The following is a 25207-nucleotide window of genomic DNA, read 5'->3' on the forward strand; positions in this document are numbered from 1 at the left end:
TATATTTGTATTGGAATTTATTTATTTATTATGCAGGGGCTAAAGTAGGTCCTACGAAACTGTAAACGTTACGTTACGGGTTTGATTCCCACTCGAGGATATTAAATATTAAATACTACATTTGATTTTTGATTACGCTCGTGTTGTCAAATAGAAGAATTATGAAAAACAACTGACATGTTCTAAGTTCCCGGGGTAACTCAGGTCAATCACATCGAAACAATTGGTGCCAAAAAAATTCTCGTCGTAATATTTTTTAATTTTGAACCTGAGTAGTTCTTGAAACCAGCGTGTACAATCAAACAAGCCCGTTAAGTAACAATATAAGTTTAGGTCTTCGTATTTTAAATCCATACAAAAATTAAGCTTAATTTTATTCACATTCTTAACCTTAAGAAATTTACTTCCTTTATGCATTTGCTCTCTAAAAAATAGACCACAGAGTGAATTATAACTAGACTGCCCGATTGCCTTTATAAAGTCAGTCAAATTTGAAAAAAAAAACATACTAACCTCCTTCTACTTCACAAATAAGTAGAACATTAGACCCTTCATTATAGGGCTCTACCAATTTCGTCCTGTCTCTTCTCTTTGCATCGTATATTGTAGGCCTGCTGGGTGGAACTAAAAAAGTAAATTAGGGTACATATAAAAACTGAATTAATTGTATTTATTGGGACGTCAAAGCGTAGTGATTAATAACTCTGCTATACAATTTCTTTCGATGCAGAGACATGATATGTGTAGAGATAAACTACATAACAATTTTAGTAACCAGATAATATAAGCTGTTTTAAATTTCCTTAAATCAGTAATTAGTCGCGTGGAATTTAAACCCATATGAAATAGCTGGAACATGTAGACAGAGGGAATACTAGTGACAAAGCACTCTGAACCCCACTTTTCACCAATTCGTGATGGGTAGCGTAACTCAACGCCGCGCTTTGCATCGTTAACAAAGTAAGAAAATGTTAATATTAAATATTTCATGTCATGTCATTTCCGAGTTGGAATTGAACTTTCCTAATTTTCCTAATTTAGCTAACTCTTCTTCTATACTAGATATTAAAAAAAAATAAACTTACTTATAACAGTAAAATTAACTTTTAAATTCCTAGTTGGAGAATTCTTGAAATCGACTCTACATCTATACACGCCAGCGTCGATAGCTAACACATTGTCCACCATCAGGACAGCAGGTGTGGCCCCACCACGAAAATAGGCTCTGTTCCCGAATACTAAAGGTGACGACCAGAGCTTGGGCTGATTGAAATTTCTTCCCCGAATGTCGTAACTAGTATAAAAATAAAATTAATTAATTATTTTTCGTTATTATTTTAATTTTAGTGCTAAATAACACTAAATCACATTTTTAAAGATTAAATTACACAGTCATGATGAAGATGATGATTCTATTTTTGGCAACATACTGTATCTCGCTTATAGAAAACTAATGTCTAATTATTAATTACCTATATAAGGGCTCTCCATCTGATTCCTTAAACCAAAGTACCATGACCACAGCGTCGTCTGGATGTAGAGGCTGTATGTCACATGGTAGAGATGCCTTCTTCCCTAAAACACCCTGCACGTCTGACGTGGGCACTGAAAATAAAGAAAATTTTTATATCAAACTTCCGTTCCCAATTTTATACACATGATGCATTTCTATTGCCACTATAAAAACAAATAGTAAAACACAGATTAAAAATTACTCTTTCTAGGGGGCTCTGTAACAACAAAAATGTTTTTTTTATAGATAATGGGATTTGAATGAGAACGAAATCCTTCGTGCGCGAGTCCAACTCGCACTTGGCCAGTTTTCTTTAGTCTACTCTGTGAAGAAAAGATAAAGCACAGCGTGGAGTTCCGCTGCACAACATGTATAGCCTTGATTTGTACTGAAAAGTGGGAGCCAGAGTATCTTGACAGCAGATATGCAGATATATTTTCGTGTTATTCCGCTTAAACGGTATATGACCTATTTACCGTATAAGCGGAATAACGAGAAAATTGAACCTTGAAGTTACCTTAAAGTATTCAGATAAAAACCTCCACTTCCCAGAAATTCAATTATTATTTAATACCATTAAATATTAAATGAAAATCACGAGAACAGATTTCGTGCACTTAAATATTTAAAAGGTACGGATCTACGATTCTGGATTTAAACGTCTTTTCGTTGTCTTATTAAGGCGTCTACAATCCTATATTTGTCCAAAGGCGGATCTGGATTTTAAGCTGGCGGAGATTCCGGAAGGCCACAATTTCCTTTGAGCTAGGAAACTACGAATAGAAAATACGTTCGTTCATTCTGAAAGCTGTCATACTGAAAATATTTTGTGTTTGGCGTTATATGTATGGGGAGTATTGGCATATTACGTAATACGTTGGATGGCATTCAAAGTAAAAACTTATAAATATTCTTTCATTAACATTTGAGGTACGGAACCCTTAAAAGAATATCCACCTTCTTCAACACCTGACGAGCTATCGTGTGAACTCCAAATAACAGAACGAATCCCAATAAAATGATTCGTGACTGAATTCGTTAAATAACAAGAAAGTAACAAGATATTTCGTGTCCCGCCACTTTTGATTGCCGTAAAACGGCAGTAAGCCTTGGGAGGCGCGCCTTGATGGCTTCAGTGGAGGCCGAGCTTTTGTTGCTCCTTTAGTATAAGTATTTCTTGCTTAGTGAGAGTCGATAATCACCTATTTTTATTTTATAGTATTATTTTCATAAATGTCTCTTCAAAAACTTTATTTTTCAATTTAAAAATGGAAATATATTTTTGTTTCACCTCTTATCATTCATTTATTGCACAACTTGATCCTGAAATTTACCCGTGGAACCAAACAAAGTTTTCAGCTTTTTAATATTAGTATAGATCTATAGATCCAATAGACAAGCCCGCTACTGTACAGGTTGGGTTCATTTTCTCGAGTTTCCTCGAAAAAATGAAATATTTAATATTTTCATTTCCTTGCTCTGACGATGCCTCCAGAACTCGGCAAAGAGTGGAAATAATAGTGGGGCATAGAAGTGTCTTAAAGTAAGCGGATTGTCATCACACTAGGTTCCTAGGTTCCCTCTGCTATGTGCGGGTTACAATATAAATAAAAAAAAACCTATAAGCATATTAAAGACTTCTAATAAAATGAAGCTTATAATATGTAGTAAAGCTACACTCGAGCCAACTACATATAATCTCATGCACTTCATACGATATACGATAGCCCTTCACAGAGACCAAAGTACATGGATTGATCAGATTGAAAGTATACCTACTCGTATATTGCTATAAAATCTATTTGGCGTGTATTTGAGTTCAAACGTTCTTAATGAGACTGGGGTGGATTTTAAAATTTCCCATAACATATGAAATGTTTTAATTTTTTTTGTAGTTTCACAAAGTTGTCTTGTAACAGAGTGAGTAAATGAACATAGTTTATTCCCCTGAGTGGGAATTGAACACACTACCGTCGATACGATGAGATAATAATATACATACTTGTACATATAAGCCAATAAGCGAAGCCGATGCATCGATTTACATATTTGGTTCAAGAGTTTTATTTACGCTGTAATGGAGATTTACAAGTGTTGTTCAAAAGTACATTTTTAACAGAGTTTTTATTTTTAATACTGAAAATATGTATTTTGTTATTATATTTTTAGTACAGCTAGTATATAAAATTTAAGGTGTAGAGTATTCCAACTCTTTGCAATGTTTATATGTTTTAACCCCATTTAGCGAATATGTTACCTCCGAGAAAGTGGACAGTTTCAGCGATGCCAAGCTGACCAAGTCAAATTTATCAAGTCCATCTCATTATTATATTAGTATCGTCCAAGCGGGCGAAGCCGCGACGAGCACTAGCCTTCCAAATACATAGATTAATAGCAGATCAATCCCAATAATCGTTTCTCAAACTTTCAACGTAAAATCCGTACGTACACAGGAAATTGGATAACGTTACGTGACGTTTCCATTCAAATGGCGCCGCGATCTTTTGATTGTGAACCGTCTCACGTACCGCAAATGTTTGATGATGACATTTCGATATCTAAGAGTGTTTTTCATTTTACATGTAATATTTTTGATTATGAGACCAGTCGTGGCGCGAGGGTTCATGGTGTGACTGTAAAGGGGATGGATTGTGGGTTCGATCACTCGTTTGAAGAAATTAAATGCTTATTTAATCCATTTCTTTCATTCGTCTTCTGCTATACTCAAATTTCGCTGTCGTATTCGACATTCCGCTCTCCGTTTTCCGCTACAAAATAATATTCTTTCAAAATCACAGAAAATACTATATCGAAAGAAATTTCTAACTTACTTCCCAGAAATCGTACTAAAGTCCACAATAAAGAGAACAAAAAGGCAGCAACTTGTCATATAAATCGCTATAACTAAAGGTAACGTCAGGCTCCACGCAGAGTTATGAACGAATCACGCCAAATAAATGACGACTGGAGTAACAAAGTGGAATACTATAATATTCTGTTTGTTGATTGCTTAAATTACCTAATTTCCCAAAATTACAATGCTCCTGTGATAGATGAGATGTTTTGATTCATAATATCTAAAGGGGGAACTAGATGAAGTTATGTAATATCATGAATATTAGATGTTCATATATATTATGGAATTTAAGTGTAGCTTAGTTCAGCTCTAGGCTGTCACGTTAGCGTCACGCTGTATCCCGTATAGCTTAGTGTTAACACTCTCCGTTAATACTTTGCATCCAATTTCAAATGACGGCGTGTTAGAGAGCGATTCACTACTTTCTATATTTTATAATTCCTAAATATTAAATACAAAGAAAATCCCTGATTATTTATGAAATGATTGTGAATACGATTATCATAGGCAGTATATTAATATATTTTTTTATTTCTAGTTCAAAAGAAATAAGTTAATCAAAACAAAGTTCTTAGCTTCACGCTGTAACCCGCATATAAAAGGCCAGCAAAACGGATCTAATGTTACGACACCCCGTTCCTCACTTTTCGCCCAATCTTCGAGACAGTGTATGTTGAGTGGCAGAACTCACTGCCACGTTCTGTCTTGTTACCTGAGAAGGAGAAGAAATAATTCACTCCTACAGCCAATCTCAATAACCCTTAGAATAATCTGTTAAACGATACAATACAGGCATACAATAGATTTATATGTGTTACGTAGGAGTTACATGGATTATACGAGTATACCTAATGTTACATTCGTTATATAATAGTGTAAAATATATAAATCTATACTAATATAATAAAGTGGAAGAGTTTGTTTGTTTGTTTGAACGCTAAGATCTCTGGATTTACTGGTCCGATTTACTTTGTTTTTGTTTTGTATGAAAGCTGCATTCTTCAGGAGTGCTATATATATAATATTACATTACACATATAAACTAATATATTTTAAAGTCGTTTCTAATTTGACATGCAATTTATTCTGCCATGTTAATAACAATCGTCGCGTCGCTACGCAACCGTTACCGCGACATTTTGATATTCATCCTTATAAAAATAAATATAATTGTCACTTTTAGCATTTTATCTAGATTGAAATTATAGTTTACTGTATAACATTCTAATAAATAATTAAGGAGATTTCACTGATTCGACATGACCTAGCCTTCGGGCGGCATAGTATGAGTACGACCGACGCGAACGGGCAGATGCCGTTGACGGTTTTATAAATTTTCATACATTTTCGAACTATTGTTAATTTTTATGTAATTATTTGCGGTTTATAATTAATTTAAACTACACTTTGGTTCTCTTCTTATTTTATTTGATATTGCCCGCTAAAATTATCCTACTTAATAGAAAGAAATGTTTAGTTATTTCATAGAGTCGATATCTATGTACGCACGTACGGAAAACTTTAGGTACTTTTTCTAATATTAAGAATACCTATCCTTTAGTTACTTTTTACGTTACGTTTACGTACTTACGTTTTTTTCTAATAATATGTCTCTACTTATTATTCTTTTTGATTATTTCAGCTTATATTTACTTACTAATTTTATTGAAAATTGGAAATAATTTCATGAATATATTTAATAAATATTCTTATAGTTGAAGCAGGCGTAGCCGCGTCCGGGTCCGCTAGTCTATTATATGACTGTATTTAATAAGTTTAACAGATTAAAAGATAAGAGACGTTTGTGGAAATCGAACTCACAGTCAATACTTTTGCAATCACGACTATGAATGACTACAAAATGAGTCTAAGAACTTTAAGAAAACCAACCCCATGAAAAATAAAGAAAAGCACGAAAACAAAAAGCTTATAGTAATTGTGTACCACCGTAATAATTTCACCAAAGGGTCCAATAGGCAATTTCCTTTCCCAGTGTTCCTAGAATTGGAATCGACAAAGTTTAGAACTTAGTCTCTCGCAAGTCAAACACTTGTTGGAAATGTTTCTTGAATATTGTATTAAATGTTCCGCAGACGTGTGTTGTGGTTGAATGATGGGTGTGGGTTGATTAATATGAAACTAATGGATTTTTTTTCTCTTTAAACTATGTATATACCGCCTTTAGCAAGATTGGCAGAGATTATTCTAGAGATATTTCGTTCCTTTAAAAAATAAATTATGAAATTTAAATGTAAGTATAAAAGAAAATCTTATTCTATTCTTGTTAAAGATTTTTTATACTTTTCCATAATTGGTAACCTTATCCGCTACCGTCCCTCTCAAATAACAGAATTGATATAGCCGGGATGAGTAAGCTACCGCCTTGACCTCAGGCAAATATTATGTAATTTGAAACCAAGTAATCATGAGCTTTGATTTAATTCTGTTTACTTTAAGGCTATATCTGTGTAATCACTAGACTGGGTAGGCAGAGAGAACCTAGACTAGACTCCGTTCCTCGCTTTCCTCTCATCTTTCGAGACATTGTATGTGGAGTGACAGAACACAACGCCACGTTATGTCTTCCTACCATAGCGAGGAATTAAAAATAATATATTTCTCCTAGTGGAAGTTATAGCTATCTCGCTTATAGTCATGACAGCCAGTTTTTGAAAAACTGTATTAAAATGAAAATAATTTACTCCCTTATCTCTTTTATATTAAACGTGCCAGAACTCCTGTAGGTTCCATTCTTTCTAAGGAGTATGAATGTTTTTAAATTACTTTTATTAGGCTATCATAGATGAATCACGAGGGGATTTCTTGAAATTAATTATGGGAAAATAACGGGAATTACCATTTTATGTCATAAAATCCGTAAGAACAAAGTTATGGACAATGATTTCTATTAATAAATTAATATATTTTTCTCACCGTTGAAGCTCGGAGTAAATATTTGAATAATTAACCTATTAAACTTATAGCTACGTGTAATTTATAATTTAAGAGACGAATGGTTTTATATTAAGTATAAATCAAAATCACACTTGGCCTTCAATACAAATTGTCTTTCGATTACAAAAAAAAATTGTTTTGATGAGTTCTGCAGTTTAAGGCTATTAAAAGTATTTATTTGGGCCTCAACGCCGATGATTGCCTTATATATTAATTATTTATAATATTTTCAATTATACTTTCACTTCTGTATCCCGTATATAACAGTAAGGTATAATAAGGTAGACTTCGGGTATTGACTTGCAGAGTTTAACTCCGCGCTTGGTCTTATTACCAGAACGAGGAAATAATATTTCAATCCACCAAGTAGAAATAAAACCCACAAACGTCACGTTTACAATCGGACGCTGTGCCAATGCACCTGGATGAGGATTTAAAGAGAGTTTAGAAAAAAATCTATGTCAAAAATTATTCTATGTCGAATTCACTTTAAATATGGAGTGAAATAAAAAGAACACCATTAATCTGCCCTTGATTTTGATGGCAAAGGTGACTCATGATTTATATTCTATCATTACACTAACTAGTATTTTTCAATATCCAATACCAACCTTAACCTTAGCTACCTAGTCATTTAAAATAATTATAAATTTAAATGAAAGGAAAAATATTTGAAACGTAAATATACCTATGTACCTATCTGAACTAACATTATTAACGAGGCCGTCGAGGCGCAAGTGCCGAAGAGTGTGACTATAAACGCGACGGTTGTGGATTCAATTATCGCTTAGAAACATGAAGCATTATTTATTGTCACTTCCTCGCTCTGGTAACAAGGCGAAAGGCGGCGTTAAGTTCCGATACAAAAAATCAAATAACAGGTGTTCCTAAGTTTGGCATGATTCACACAATTTAATCCAAAGCTTTGCTCAAAGTAATTAAAATTTAAAACATTAATTTATTATTAATGGTTCTCATTACAAATTTGATATCTAAAGAAAAAAATCCGAAAAAAAAACAACTTAAAAGAACTGTACGTTCTATTCTATCTTGAAAAATATTAAAAAGAGGATATTCCTTCAGCAGGAAATTGAAGAAGACCGAGTAAACAACCCAAATTGAAATCCTGACTCGCCCTTAAAGAGAAATGTACCGTTGAATATCTAAGAAGTAATGTAATAAGGTCACGCCGTAGTAACGCAGTGTTAAATGTTTTAGACCACGGTGATTATAAGTTCTGTTCCCGGTTGGGGAAGGTTTGATTTTTTTGACCTGCATCTAAGGTATAATTAAGCACAGTGTGGACTTGAGTTCCTTTAAATATGTAGGAAACTTAAAAGTATTGATTTATAGGAGATTCGGTCAAGCTTAGGTTATTTAGGAATATTGCATTTCATAGGCACTAGATTCCATCTAAAAAGATAGCAATCCTAATCATTTATAACATTTTATTGTGTTATTTCATAATTAAAAAGCAAAAATTATTGTTTTATTAATTCTTTAGGAGTTTTTGCTAAAAAGTACTAACATAATATTATAATATTCGTACTTATATAATACTTCCTTTTAAGTGAAATTCATATCTCCGTTGAAATATCTAAGAAATAATTTAATAAGGTTACAGGAACAAGTAGGAAATCTGCTATGCAAAGTATTTCTTAGAGTTCCGTATCTATCATAACTTCCTGTCAACAGCAGGTGTATTCTATTTTCTTGATATTTTCGATATAAGAATATATGAGTCTTTTAGCTTCACGCATTATTTCGCATTTAACCGGTATGCAGAGAGAACCTAGTGTTAAATCACTCTCTTCCCCACAATTTATCCGAATTCGAGACATTAATATATGTGAATCCACTACCACCTTATATAATAAAGCATACCTCAACAATCTAGTTAGGTCTACCAACGTTTTAAGCTATATAAAAAACACGTCTAAACCCAAGCGAAGCCCGGCCAATCCTAAACAAATGTATAACGTATACGGAACCCTGTGTACGTAACACCATTTTGCGTTTGACCGGTTTTATTATAACTACATCAGTCCTGAGCTATTGTTGCGCGTGCAAAAAAAATAGAATTTTGTATACACTACCTCGTTTTTTAATCTTTTATATTGTTACGTCAGTTTCATTTAAAGTATTTTATTTACAGTTTCACGCTTTTCCCAGCAAAATAGGTACATAGAGGGATCTTAGTGTTAGGGTACTCCGTTACCCACCAAATTTTCGAGCCATATTGAGTAGCGAACCTCAATGCCGCGTTCCGTTGCGTTATGTCTTATTATACTCGTATGACGTTGAGTTCCAATTGGGGTAGAGACCGGAGTGTCCTGGCACTAAATTCAGTTTGCCATATGCGTAAAGTAGCCACAAAAAATAACCACATTTGTTCCTCATATTTGTGTAAATTGAGTTGAACACTTTCAAAAATTGAGACGAAAAGTAGAGAAAGGTGTGTCTTGACGCCAGGCGGCTCAATGCGGGATATAGTGTCAAGCAAGAAAGAATTATATAACTTCTTCCTTTTTTAGCTTCACGCTAGCAGGCAAAGGAAACCTGGAAACCTAGTGCTATGCCGTTCCGTTCTCATTAACACGTTTCGGTTTCCCACTCTCCGCCGTATTATAGAAGCATTGTGCGTTGAGTGGCTGAAATCAATGGAATCTTAGCGTTTTTACCAGAGCGAAGAGAGGGAATCGAACCCACATACTATCGCAACCGTGCGACAGGACTGGATCCAATACTTCTTTAGCAATAAAACCCATTCATTATCTCTATACAAATGTACCACAGAGACAAACGGTACAGTAATTCTAATGTTCCATCATAATTAATGTTTAATCCATATTTCCTGTAATTTGCCGCCGTCGTATCGAATGCTTGTATAATAGGGTATTTAAGTGCAGATCGCTCCAGGCAATGGAAGCTTATAATAATTTATAATTTATTTAAATATCATATACGTATAACTATATTTACTTTGAATGTTATTTATTTTATATATCTATTTTTTTCGTTTCTTCCAGTAGAGAACATAGTGTTAAGACACTCTGATCTCCATTTTCTGGCACATCTCCAATTTTCTTGTCATTGTCTGGATCAGTGGTAAAGCATCACGCTGTGCTTTTTTTCTATATCATTTTAAATATGATTATTTCTTCAAAATGAGATCAAATCCACAACTATCACATTTACAGTTAAACACTGTTCTACTGAGATAATATATCTTCAAAGTTCATAAATTCCGTTTTTTCTGTTCTAATTTTAATGTTCTCTAAAGTATTTAATACCAGCGCCATACCGACTTCAGAACCGAAAGGTTAATTAAACCCCAATATTTCTTGATATAACAAAAATTAATTGCATCGAGGAATTTATATAAAACGATTCTTCTTCTACAGTGACAGGCTTTAGAGTTAGCTGTGGCTTAAGTTATAAGCGAGGACTGTAATATAGATTAATTATTTCACTTAAAAAATTACTATTTTTAGTAAAGAGTGATCCATTTCTCTGTTTTTTTTTTGTGTATTGATATTTGATATTCTAAGAACTAAACACTTACAACATGGAAGACTACTCTGTGTAATACTACTATTTATAAAAGTAATAAATATTATAAAATAAATAAAACTATAAGCACTAATAATATAACTTTAACGTCACACGTAAAGTGGGATCAGAGTGTTGAACACTACGTCTCCTTTGTATATCCTACTAAAGCGTGAAGCTGACAAAAAACAAAATTTTATCATTCCTCTTAATAATTGGACTAGCCTACAAATATTCGATGCCAAAAGCTTCTGTCAGCGTTACGATAAAGCGAGTATAATAGGATGAGAGTTCGAAATCTAACTAGATCGATTTAATACATAATCTCCAATAAACGTAGGTGCACATCTAACTAACGAGCTTTTAACATTTGACTTAAATTAAGCTTCGATAGTTATTAGTAAAAGGATTTATATAGAATTTAAATTTTATTAAATTACCTTCTGAGTCGGTAGTAGCTGTTTGTAGGACTGACACTACTGACATTTCTATGTATTCTACTCCACCTATCTCCACCTCAAAGGCCAGCACAGGCTCGTGGGTGGCGGTGATCACTTACCATCAGGCATAGGTAGGTTGCCTATTCTTTTTCATAAAAAAAATAGAATAAAGATTAGGTATTTGAATTTGGAACGTCATGCTTAAAAATTAAATTAAAAAAAATATATTTCAAAAATAGCTTGAAATAATTACTAAACCAATTTTAATGAAACTTAGACTTATTGAAATGTGCTTAAATTAAATTAAAAAGGATCATCTCGACATAATTTTTAGTTTCTAAGAAATTTATGAATACCAAAGCGTAATATACTTGTCAAACTGACAAATTTTCTTTTTTTCGAGGTTTGTTAAAAATATTATTATTGTAGCTCCTTTCTGTCCTACTAAATATATAGAATATCTACCTATATAGACTGATTTTATAAATAAATCTCCAATAAACGTGGGTATGCATACAACTAATGACCTTTCAAGTTTTATCTTAAACAAATGAACCTTATTAGTCTTCATTACAAAGTACTTATTATATAAGATACTTTCATTAATCTTAAGTTTTAAAAAAAATGGTAATTCATAGTAAAGAATACTTTAATTTAAGTGTTTTTAAAGTCATTAATTAAATACATAAATATTATTTATAAGAAAAAAGTATAATTTTGATTTTAATATCTCTTAAGTACACAATGTCTTTTTCCAGGCAACATAAAGTAGACACACTCTATTCTTCATTAATGGTAATCTAATATATAATTTTCAAGATATTTATTACGTATTGAGTGGGGAGACACAGGCAGACAGTTTCTTTCCCCCATTTACGAATTCCAGAGCCTTTAAACCCGCGGAACATTGAAATGCGGAACTCAACCCCGCGCTGTGCCTCGTTACCAGAGCGAGGAAATGTAATATTAATATTTTTGAGCGTGAATCGAACCCACAATTTCTCGCCTTTACAGTCGCAAGCTACGAATGTCCTCAAATAATCTTTCATCGATTAGAAATAACGTACAATTATCTCTAAGCATTTATTAAATCTCCAAAAAAAACTTTTAGTTTCTGTAATCACCAGAAAACTAACTAAACTTCCAGCACAAAGGCAATTCTAACTGCATTTTAGACGTAGCAATTTACTTTATTGCATCTCCATTTCGGGTATCTCGTTAACCTTTGCCAGGTTGATCTTAAAAAAAAGCTCGAATTGTGTTTCTGGTAGGAAAGTTGCGATACAAAAAGTTATAGACCAAGTCTTTAGAAACGATCTGTCCTACAAATGGTTCCGTACCATTTTTATTTTTAACATTTTTAAAAACATATCGGAAAGATTTTGCAATTTTATACATAAACCTCATTTACATTCTTCAGATATAAAAGCTATAAAAAAAATAAAATGTTTATTTTTTTTATAGCTTTTTTTTTTTTTTTTATGGAAAAAGGACAAGGCAAACGAGCGTTCGGGTCACCTGATGATGATCACCGCCGCCCACGACCCCGTGCAGCACCGGAGGAGCTACAGGAGCGTTGCCGGCCTTTGAGGTGGAGATAGACGCGCTTTTTGAAGGTACCCATATCGTACCGACCTGGAAATACTGCCGCGGGTAGGCCATTCCACAGTTCGGTGGCGCGTGGAAGGAAATTTCTACGAAACCGCACAGTAGTGGAGTGCCACGTATCCAGGTGGTGTGGATGGTATTTAAGTTTGTGACGTACTGTGCGGTTGGAAAATTCGGCGGCAGGTAACAGGTCAAACAGTTCCTCAGAACATTCACCATAAAAATGCGATAGAGAACGCACAGCGAGGAGACGTCTCTACGCAGACCCAAAGTGTCAAGACTTTCACAGCACATTGGGTCCTTAATGATTCGAACGGCTCTACGTTGTATGCGGTCAAATGGGTCAAGCTGATACTGGGGTGCACCAGCTCAGAGCTGTTGAGTGGTGGAAATTTACGCCGCGTTTTGCCTCGTTAAAAATTTAAATGATATTGAAATTAACGTGTTATATATTTCATTTCCTCGAGTGGGAAACGAGACCACAATATGTAGTGTTTACAGTCACGAATAATGAAAAATCACCAACGGTCATGAAGTTAAATTTAAATTACGTAACTTTACAACTAAAAACCATATGTAAGAATGTAAGATGCTATATCCCGTATATAATAGGGAAGGCAGAGAGATCCTAGTCTTAAGTCACTCTGCTCTCTCCATTTTCAGCTTTATTTACAAGTCATTATATCTTAAGCGGCGGAATTTAATCTTGTTATCTGAGCGAGGAAATGAAAATATTTAATACCCCCTTTCATTGTAATTTATAATGTCCGACCGAATATCCGACAATCAGCCGAGACCGAAATCTTTTCCTCGAGTAGTAATAGTTTACATTCAGATAATAATATTTTTATATTCACGTATATAACGCAAGCAAACCCACAAGCAGTACACTAGTTCTATATAAAATAAAATTTAATCTTTTTCTCGTTTACGCCATTCCAGCTTTATTATATTATAGAAACCTTTTGAAAAGTGGTCAAAGGCAAATCTGTTATATAAGCAGTTAAAATTTGCATTTCATAAAGGCTCAATTTAGATTTACATGTTTTAATAGAGCAAGTTGTTGCTAGCACCGTATAAAAACTTTTTTCCACGGTTTACAGTCCAGTTTAGTCTAGTACAGTCCAGTCCAGTATGTCTCACGTATCACGTATCTTAATACTAGGTTCCCTCTGCAAGCAAGGTAGGGTAAGTAAGGTTAGTAAATATAACGTTAAAAAATATAACGTTTAGTTTGTCAAGGCGCAACGGTGTGTAAATGCGACTGTTATGGGGTCGATCCCCGTTCGAAGATTGATTAAATATATATTTTGCACATCTAATGTCTTCAAAATTCGACAGAGAGTGGAAAACAGAGTGTTTTAACATTATGTTTTTCCCTGCGTACCCTATTATGCGGGAGAAAGCGAGAAGCTAAAAAGAATAATATTCAATAGAATTAACAAGTTATTTGCGGAACCCTATAAAATATTCTATTGTTGATACATCCTACGTATTTTATCTCAAAGGTCGTGTCTGACGTGGCCACCCGCAGTGGAGTGAATTTACTACATTCGAACTATTATAGGCTGCTTTTTTTGTCAATCCCTCGGTCATTCTTGGCTACTGTTAAAAAAAAACAATTCACGCTTTTTTTGACCCGTTTAAATATGATATAAGAATAAAAAAGAAAATACTTTTAATGGACAATATTAATTTTATTCAGTTTATAGGCTATATATACTATCTTGTTAATAAATGTAATTTTTTTTGGAGTTAGTGTGCTTTCTGTTTTATACAGTCACTAGCGGCCCGCCCGCGGCTTCGCCTGCGTGAACTACGTTATTATTAATTTCTATCTCCATGAGTACCTACGTCTTATAAGTGACGTCCATGCAAAATTTGAGACTCCTAGCATTTGTAGTAACGAAGTTTCATACAAACTTTCAACCCCAAAAACAACCCCTTAGAAGTCAAATATTGCAAATTCCCGTCTTAGCGAGCACCTACGTCTTATAAATAACACCTATGCAAAATTTGAGATTCCTAGCACATGTAGTTTCTGAGATTTCGTGATGAGTGAGTGACCTTTCGATTTTATATATATAGATAAAAAAACTCTAGATTCCTTTTATCTACCCTAACTACTACGAGTGTATGCGGAATACAGTTTGAAGCTAAATAATATGAATAAAATAAAAAAAAACTCTGAATTACGCACCAATGGTACCGTATCATTATCTATGTAAAACGGCAAAAAAATTACGTTTGTGGCCCCCATTTATGAATTCTAGAGACATTGAACCCACGGAACATTGAAACGCGGAACTCAGAAAAAATTTCAACCGTCTATCACAGCACATGAGACAGATAGATAGACAGACAGCGTCTTAATAATATGTTCATGTTTCACAATTTGGATGCGGAACCCTAAAAACTGTTAAATATATACCCATCAACCGAAACTCACACCGTAATCAATACCAATAGCTGAACCAACCGACTCGTTAAAATCTCCTTTGCCCGATACCCAAAATTAATATGTTTAAAAATCAATAAAGTAGCACAAAGGGAATCAAAAGTTACATAATGCGGATGTATGAAATGTATGAAATTTTTAATTTATCTGCATCCACGATACCAGTAGATACAAAAATTGGTAATATCAGATTTTTACATGCTTTTATTTCAATAAAGGTGTACAAAGTGTAAATTATTATTTTGTTTCTTGTTTTAAATGATTTGTTTGATAGTTGTAGGTTCGATTCCCCTCGAAGCAAACAATTCCAATCAGTATTGGTAGACAGTCGTAGTTGCGCAGCAGCAAAACTTTTAACTTTAAACAGGATGGTTTATGGTTCGATTCCTACTCAGAGAAATGCAACATGCATTCAGCAATATCTTGAAGATAACGGAAAGTAGGGAACGGAGTGATATATGTAATTACATAACTATGATTATTAAGTGAAAACTATATTTTTTATTGATTAACTAAATACATTTACATTTTTCATCATATTTTTAATAGAAAAATATCATGTTTTGAAAAATGCAAAATGTAAAATTTTATGAAACGCAATAATATTTCTTCCTTGGTCCGGAGCAAAATTGAAAACATAACTTTGCTTTACGCGACTCAGGTGCCACCTGTCGATATCTGTCTGTCATACGAAATATGTAATAATATATGATACGACGGGAGACCAACGGGGCGAAGTGACTGCAAGCGCAAAGGTTGTAAGTTCTACTCCCACTGAGAGGAATTAATAATTTTCATTTCTTTGCTTCTAAAAGACAAACATGGCTTTGAGTTCCTTTACTCGGACGCTTTGCCTTTGGGTTACCAGAGCTACGAAAATGAAAATAATAATCAAATCCACACTTTTCACGTTCAAAATCGTACCCTTGTGTCCCTCTAAGGAAAGTAATTTTAAATTTTAAATAATTACAGCTAACACCATTTATATTTAAAACCGGAAATAGTTTTAGATAAATCTCAATATTAACGAAAGCGAACATACTGAACGAGTTATTCTTATCTCCAATGAACCACTTTCAAAACAAAACTTGATCACGCAGATAGTGGAATAGAAAAATGTAAAAATCTATATCTTTTAAAATGCCGCCTCTACCACCAATGTAAAATCGTCTCTTGTTCAAAAAATTTTGAAGCGATCGAGTTTTAAATCGTTCAGATATGAGCGTACATACACCTTACACCGTCGTTCAGGCTGTAAACGCGACAGTTGTGGGTTCGATTCCCACTTAGGACATTGAAATATTTAATATTTTCATTTATTCGCTCTGGTGTCGAGGCAAAGCGCGGTGTTGAGTTTTGCCAATCAATACGCAATGCCTCCAGAATTCAGCAGAAAATTGGGAACGGAGTGTATTAATACTAGGTTCCTTCTGCCTATCCTGTGCGGGATCCAGAGTGAAGATGATTTATTTTTTAACCGACTTCTGTAAGAAAAGGAGGTTATCAATTCGACTGTATTTTTTTTTTTTTTTATTTATTTTTTATTTTTTTTTTTATGTTTGTTACCTCATAACTTTTAACTGGGTGGACCGATTTTGATAATTTTTTTTTTATTTGAAAGGTATAGCTTCCCGAATGGTCCCATTTTTTTTTGGTCCATATCTGACAATGGTATCCATGAGAAAATCACATAAGTCTTAAATTTGCATTATGCATGTGCGCGACTAATAGCCGAATAACTCAATGTCGCGCCAACCGATTTTGATGATTCTTTTTTTATTTGAAAGGATACACGTCAAGGATAATTTGGTGAAAGTTTGGTTAGGTTTCGATTATGAAATCCGGAGAAAATTGAGAAAGTTTGTTTTTTTTGGTCAAAAATTAATTATACTGTAATAGTTACAAGCAAAAACTTTTTAAATTGATGTCAGAAGTGAGATTCCTGATCGTTGCATTTCTTTTCAACCAATCTCAAAAAAGAGGATGTTCTCATTTTCAACCAACTTCAAAAAAGGGAGATTCCGAATTCACCCGAATACTTTTTATGTTTGTTCTTGTCAATATACCAAAATGTAACTTTGCACAAAAATAATAGCTAATTAAATGAAGTTTTACATAGAACAATCACAACCACTCGTTGACAACCACTACCACCACCATCACCACTCGTTCAAGAAGCATCATTTTAAGATCTACCCATCACTAAAAATCGTAAAATAAATTAATTTTTAACAAAAACAAAAACCGACTTCTAACAACGAACTAAAAAGTGAAAAATAACTATATAAAGATTTTATAATTTTGAAGTCGGTGTCAAACTAATGCTACAACACCCTTACTACAATATCTAATTACTAAGCCTGTTTGTTTTACTTGGCACCGACTTCAAAATTATAAAATCTTTATATAATTATTTTTCACTTTTTAGTTCGTTGTTAGAAGTCGGTTTTTGTTTTTGTTAAAAATTAATTTATCAAACGGAAAAGTAAAAGTAGTAAGTTGACATCAGGCTTTCACTGTTTATCCTGTTTTACAGGAAAACACGTGAAGCTGCTGTATTTGTATAGGTATATATAAACGTAACTCTAAAACAAAATGGTTCAGTACACATATCTGCCAACTAGAAGTAAGGAGCGATTACACGGTGCGGCGTGTTCCTTCGATTTTCCTTTTCCACGCTTCATTTCATTTCTACGTACGTATTTATTGTTGGAATAGAATCGTTGATGATTTTATTATTTTGTTTTAGCTTACCGCTATTCACGCTGTTGAGGCTCTATGCGTGACAGATTGTAGGTTCCAATCCCACAGAGGAAATGAAAAATTTTACAATTTATTTTTTTCCCTCTGGTAACGAAAAAAAGCGAGGTGTTCGGTTCTACCATCCAACACGCAATGCCTCAGAATTTAGCGGCAAAGAGTGCCTTAACACTTTTTTACTATAAATATTAAAGACATTATTAATTTTAAACAAGTGAAACCTTAGTAAACTACTAGTAAGATCTATAATAGATCGTGATTCACATTGCAGTAAGACTAACGATATAAACACTACTCATATCGATTTATCAAAGATAATGTCCAAGTAAATCGCACTAAAATCGGTACTACCCTATAATTTGTCAGTAGAATGCATAAATCCGCTTAGTTTCGCCTCATAGCCTTTGTTATAGTGATGTTCGGTTATCGGCATGTTGTTGATTAGAGACTTAGAAGAATTTGAACTTCCCTTTTGTAATGTATTATAATCTTAAAAATGTTGATTTCAGTTGTGTTGTGTTGTAATATCTAAAATGTTGATGGAAAACTGATATAATATGAGTTATAGTAGGTTATTTACAGTATAATTTCTAGCGCGGCGTTGAGTTCCGCCAATCAACACAATGTCATAAATTTCGGCGAAAAGTGAGGAGCGAGTGTACTTTAATAAGAATGGAATGTCTTAACACTAGGTCCTTAGGCTCCCTTTACCTAATAAAAATAAAATAAGAACGCAATTTAACTTACAACAAAAAAGCATATGCAATAACAACACCAAAGAAAACATTAACATAATTCACACAATAAAGTATAAGATAATTCAAACTCACAGCTTTTCTCAAAGGATGATTCACGCAGTACTAAGTTTTAGAGACCATTTCCCGGTTTATCTTTCCGTGTATTTAGTACTGCAGTTAGCAACTTAGTCCAACTTACTAAGTTAAATACCTACCTTTATAACGAGATATGGATATTATTAAGTGTTGAGTAAGGTGTTGCAATTTTGTTTAAGGAAACTAAATTTGGCTGTAGAAGCGTAGGCACTAGTATTCAATTGTAAACTCAGGTTTTGGGTTCGATTCTCACTCTGGTAACGAGGCACAGCATGGCGTTGCTGCAACTAAACTCGAGAATTTGGCGGAAATTGGGGAAGTCTAAACACTAGGTTCCTAGGTTCCCTCTACCTAACCCGTTATGTTTATGTGACTATCTTTTACTTGCATCTTTGTGTACGTGTTCTAATGGAAATTATTTAGATTTTGAACAATAGACGATTCAATCTAAATGGTCGAGGTAACTCTGACCTATACTTACTTTACAATAAATGGATTATCTAACTTAAAAATAAATTTTGAACTGGATGACTCCTGAGCTTAACGCGTTCAACAAAACAGTCTCTTCAGCTTTTTAATATCGGTATAGATTATGAATATTAAACTAGGGCGGTAGATTTTATTTCCAGTCTTCCCGGAAGCTAGACGCCATGATCTTCAGTTCTCATTGCAAATATCTTTATTTTATTATACTAATAAATTTTCTATTATCAGGAATATATATTCTTGATAATTGTACTATAATATCGAGAAAAAAAACTGTATTTAGAGAATCGTATGTTTAATATTTATCTTTAATTAAAAATTCGTAAAAATATTAGTGTAAAGACACTCCGTTTCGCATTTTTCGTCTAAATTCAGCACATAACGTTTTAAGTGGCGGTACACAACTTGTCTTAACAGTGTGAAAAGAAAATAATAAATTGCCACAAGTGGAAATCGAACTCACAACACTCACAGATCATCCCATCACATCCATAATAATATAACACCATAAATAAGCCAATTAATAATTAAGATATAACAGCAAAGTAAAAAATGCCAATTGCAGAACACGTGAGGTGCATTAGGAAATAAATTAAAATTGTTCGTTCTAGTAAACAATGAACGTCTACTTCACTATTATAGAGAATTGCCTTATCGACTAATATTTTTTAGATAATATATTTTTACGATCAGTGTAGGTTCAAATCTGAATTGAGGTACAATATTAACACCTTTGTAAGAGCGTATAAAGCTATTAATAGCTTAATTTATATCATTTTTCATAATATGAGATTGGCATGGCATATTAAATATTACCAATATGCCATTCATATTTTCAATCTTTAACATAAGCTTCACTTAATAAATATAAACAGGATTTTCGCCCACAAAAATATCAATTATAACATATTCTTCCCATATCTTTTGTTTGCATCGTCTCATATATGTATAACGTTGGTAATTATTAAGCCGTATTCACACTCTCATTAATCATAATGCAGCGTGGGATTTAAAAATGGTTAAGACGAGTCATTGTTATAGAACAAAATAATATTAATGTTTTTTTTTTCATAATATATATACAAGTATATACGAAAAATAATTAAAACTGGGTAGAACGTTATTGTTGAACTTTAAGTCATTTTTTGATGGAAAATTGTTCGGAAAAGGTATATTGTCTCATCGTATCGCATAATATATTATTGTTTACGTACGTCGGTGCATCTGACTCTTCGAAAAAAATATAAAAAAATGTCATTTACAAAAGATAGTATAGGATAGTTGATATTATCAAAAGTAATATAAGCTTAGATGTCAGTTATTTCGCAGATCCACAGGTGTGTGATCGTAAATACGACTGTTTGTAGGTTCGATTCCCATTTGAGGGAATGAAATATTTTCATTTCTTCTGGCGTCTTCTCTGGTGTCGAGGCAAAAGTGCGGTGGTGAGTTCCGCCACTTTACACTAAGATCCCTCTGCCTACTCTGCTATATACGAGATACAGCGTGACGCTGAAAAAAAAATATTGAAAGATTAATTATAAAGTTGTATACTCAATCTTTCAATACAATCTCCACCCAATCAAAAAACAAAAGAACTAATAAACAAAACTTTACAAACAAATACCCAAATAACCTAAACAATAAATAATATTAAAAAAAATAAAAGAATTAATTTAGATGAGTTCAAATAAAAAAAAAACCTAATGAAACTAACAATAGGTTGAACGAACAATGAAATATCCGCATCGGCATTACCTCTTTGGATATAATCCCTCCACTAATTGATGTCTTGATCTCCCAACAAAAGGACAGCTCTCGTACGTTTGTTCGAACATATGTATTAAAACAGAGTACTGTTGGCCTAATTTTTTTTATATTTTAATATTCTTTTAAGCTGAACTAAATCGTTTTTTATTATTGTATTCACATTTAAGTGTATATTAACATGTTTTCATTGTTTTTATGGGCTTTTTATATTCGGATTCAATCTTTTTACCGCTTATTGCAGGATAAGTCGATAGCCTAGTAACATTCTGGTCTCCGTTTTTGCCTAAACTTCAAGACATGGCGTGCTAAGTGGTTGGACTAGTTGCCACACTTCGTCTTCCAGAGTAGGAAAATTGTTATTTAGACTATCGTGGCGTAGCGGTAGAGGTTAATCGTAAAAGTGACGATTGTGAGTCCGATTCCATTCGAGGAATAAATTATTTTCTTGGAATGTTAATGAGACAAACCGGAGCGTTAAAGTCCTGCTCCTCAACACATAATGTCTCAATAATAAGGCGGTGTGAGGGAAACGGAATTTCTGAACTTATATACCCTTTTCTTACCTCTATATGAGAGAAACAGAGTGAAGCTGCAAAAAAACCAAAACCGCTTAGAAAACTGAGAAAAATAACATTATAAGTACTGTAATATTCTAACTTATAGGATAAAGCACACGCCTTACAGCATACAGATAGAGAAACAGTAAAATTTTTATAAATAAATAAACAGCATAAAATATACTTTAAGTTGCAACTTTTCACGTAAATTGGTAAAATTTATCACTAGTGCTGGTGGTGGGGTAATGGAAAACTTAAAAGCTGTATACGTTAGCCAAGAATTTTCAACGTATCTTTAAACTCAAACCCGCTATTACTATCTAATACACTAGTCTTGTACAAATGTACTAGATTATATGAAATTTATAAATATTGCTTTGAATATGTGAGGCGAATGTTTATACTTTGGTGAGAAGTTGTAGAGAACGGAGTTTAACTCCATGCTTTTGCCTTGTTACCAGAGCGAGAAATATTAGTATTTTCATTCATAAATTATTATCTATGAATATCTTAATTTGAATTAGTAGTTCCTGAGATATACGCGTCCAACCAAACAAACTCTTCAACTCCATAATATTACATTACCACATAATAACATATATTTTTTACATCAAAATATCTCGAAATCTCCAAACAAATAACATTTAAAATAGTAAACATATTAGATTATTTACTTCCCGTCGGTCTCAGATCTTATCTCAAACCTGATAGCGGTCTCAACGTTTTGTTGATACAATTAAAATGACTTTGGAGTTTTTTTTTTATATCTCGTCGACAGGTGACAGTTACGTTAAGTATCATGTTGACATTGAGTTAGACAGCGATTTAGAGGCTGTTTATTTTTTTTTCTTTGCGATAAACAAAAGTATTGAATTGATTTTTTTTCTAAAGTAGTTATGTAGTTGCTTTTACTTTCTGAAATGAGTTTTGTATTTGTAAAGCGATTTTTGTTTAGGAGATTGAGGTGAAGCAGAAGAATAAATGCCTTTTCGTGATGAATACTTATAATAATAGATTAGGTGTTTTTTCGCGCACCAGGCCGGGTAGAAAAGTTAGTTCTCAATTTTCGTGTGAGAGTCAAATCTTACCTTAGAATGAAATTGAACGTCATGTCTCAGAGGTATAACGTCTGAATGTAAACGCTAGGGTTGTAGGTTTTAGTGCCAGTTTAGAGAAACGAATAATTTTCATTATTTATTTGCTCTTGTAACAAGACAAAATAAGGCGTTGAACTCCGCCTTTCAACAAAATATCAACGGAATTTCTTTATACTAAACTCGAGAACAAACTTAGGAACCTTGTATTAAAAAACTTCACTCCCATCAACTAATTCAACTTATTAAGCAAAGAATAATAAAATATATTAACACTATAATAACCATAAGAACTGATATAATCTAACAGATCTATTGAAATTCGTGTTAAATGTATATTCAATTAAAATATTGCTTTACAAGGGACTCGGTGACCTACGCCTACGTTTCCAGGTCAGTGCACCGATTTCAATACACCCACGTGCCTGTTGGGTTATCTAGAAAAAAATCTCTTTATATACGGTATAAAAAGTGTACTTAATCTCTCGTACTGAACTTTGTTAAATATGTTTGTAAATATTCAAAAACATGTTTCTTATTTGCATTTTTATGATACCAATTAAACTACCTGTCGTTGGAAGGCTTCCAATTGCTTTTAAATATGTACTTTATAGCTTAGTAGCAGTGTGTTTAATTTGGTTTTGTATAGTGTGTTATCAGTTACGATGTGAAATATAAATGAAGAAAGATTTTAATATTATTTTATAACTAATTTATTATAATGACTTAATTATAAAGTTACAACTAGTACTAAATCAAGAATTTGCGATTTCTTTGAACAAACAGTCAAGAAAGTAAAACGAGCTTTGTGCTTTTTCCTCCATAGGAGAAGACAGAGAGAACTTAGTGTTAAGACATTCCGTTCTAGTCTTTTCTCCTAATTTTCGAGAAAATTAAAATAATTTAAATGCGGTTATAATACAAAATAACAATCTACGAGTAATAATATGACAATAGCGAATCTAGCCGAAAGATTTATTTCATTAAATTATTAATAATAATAAAGTATTATCAAACTTCCAAAGTTTGTTAGTGTAGTTGTCTTATACACACTAGTACTATAATAGTATAAAAACGATTTTATTACTGTGGTTTTATACGATAATTTAAATTGTTTTGAACTAAATTTTTGCTATAGAATTCGGAAACCTAAAAATTATGTGGGTCTGATTCCTACTCGAGAAATTAATATTTTCTTTTCCTTCTAAATAGTCGATAAATAGCCGATAAATAGTCTAAGGTAATAGAAAAAACATCATGAAGCTAAAAAAATATGATAAAAATATAGATTTTCTATACTAAGGGGAAACGCCAAAAACTTTTATCGAACAAAAAGAAAACTAAACGTACCACGCTTTACCAAAGTGCGAAAAATATCAGCCAATGAAGCATTCAGGTTTATTTTATGAAATTTTATGAACAAAAAAGTCAAATCCAAATTCAATAAAGCTGAACTTCGAGAGCTATTGGGAAGTTGAAAAAAGAAAAACACTCAATGGACCAATCGTCGAAGTTTCAAATACACTCGTAGCTAAGCACCGCCGAGACAAACGATTCAAAATGTTGTAAAATTAGATACATTATACGTTGCTCTTATTCGATTTTTGAACAGATTTTTCAGTTTTTCAGTTTTCTAAATGAAAATATATAATATTTCATTCCCCCTATTGGAAATAGAATCCACTAACTAACGTTGCAATTACTGTAGCATGTTTATTCACTGCGCCACAAGGGCCTGAAGAAGAAGAGCGTTAAGGGAATTAAGAAATATTGTTAAGATAAAATTACTAAATATTATATCTTTTAATATAGATACAAAATGATCGTCTTTAGAAATGGAAACCGTTCCAACGTAGAGTCCTCGAAATAGCTGGCAGGTGTCGACACAAAGTTTGCGGCATCAGCCCCGCTTTATGAAGAATAACACGATTTAGTCGCGACGAAATAAAAAATTGAACGAGTTATATCTGTTGGTGGAACTTTTATAGGTTAAATTTGGCAAATCGAAAAAATTGGCAAGTTTTAACGCAAAGTTGGATCGATTTAGCTGAAATTTTGGTTGTTGACAAATGTAATGACTTTATTTTAGATTCGCGGCATTTCCGCATGTAGCAGTCTAAACAGAGTAAGCCTAATTTCTCCTTTTCCTCATATATGCGAATTGTATTCGTTACCTAGGCAGAAGATCACAACTTCGCAATAACGGTGTTAATATATCATTATGATCACACTATAATATTACATTGAAACCAGAAACAAAAACAAGCTAACATAAATTACAAAATAACCACCCAATCAACTGTACTAAAACAAAACAACAAAAC

At 33.0% G+C, this 25207-nt stretch overlaps 1 protein-coding gene across 1 annotated transcript in view; it reads right to left on the reverse strand.

Annotated features, from left to right (window-relative positions):
* side-IV (sidestep IV transmembrane protein) overlaps positions 1-25207 on the reverse strand; it is a 202029-nt gene that overhangs the window by 27364 nt on the left and 149458 nt on the right. The window contains exons 5-7 of the mRNA XM_085189279.1: positions 1473-1605; positions 1086-1294; positions 514-624 (exon numbers count right to left, since the gene is read on the reverse strand). Of these exons, the coding sequence (XP_085045405.1) occupies positions 514-624; positions 1086-1294; positions 1473-1605 (453 nt within the window). The remainder of the gene's footprint in view (positions 1-513; positions 625-1085; positions 1295-1472; positions 1606-25207) is intronic.

This window comes from Heliconius melpomene, chromosome 8 (assembly GCF_056956725.1).
Source record: "Heliconius melpomene rosina isolate 202511_hmr_F chromosome 8, ASM5695672v1, whole genome shotgun sequence".
Taxonomy (NCBI): Eukaryota; Metazoa; Arthropoda; class Insecta; order Lepidoptera; family Nymphalidae; genus Heliconius; species Heliconius melpomene.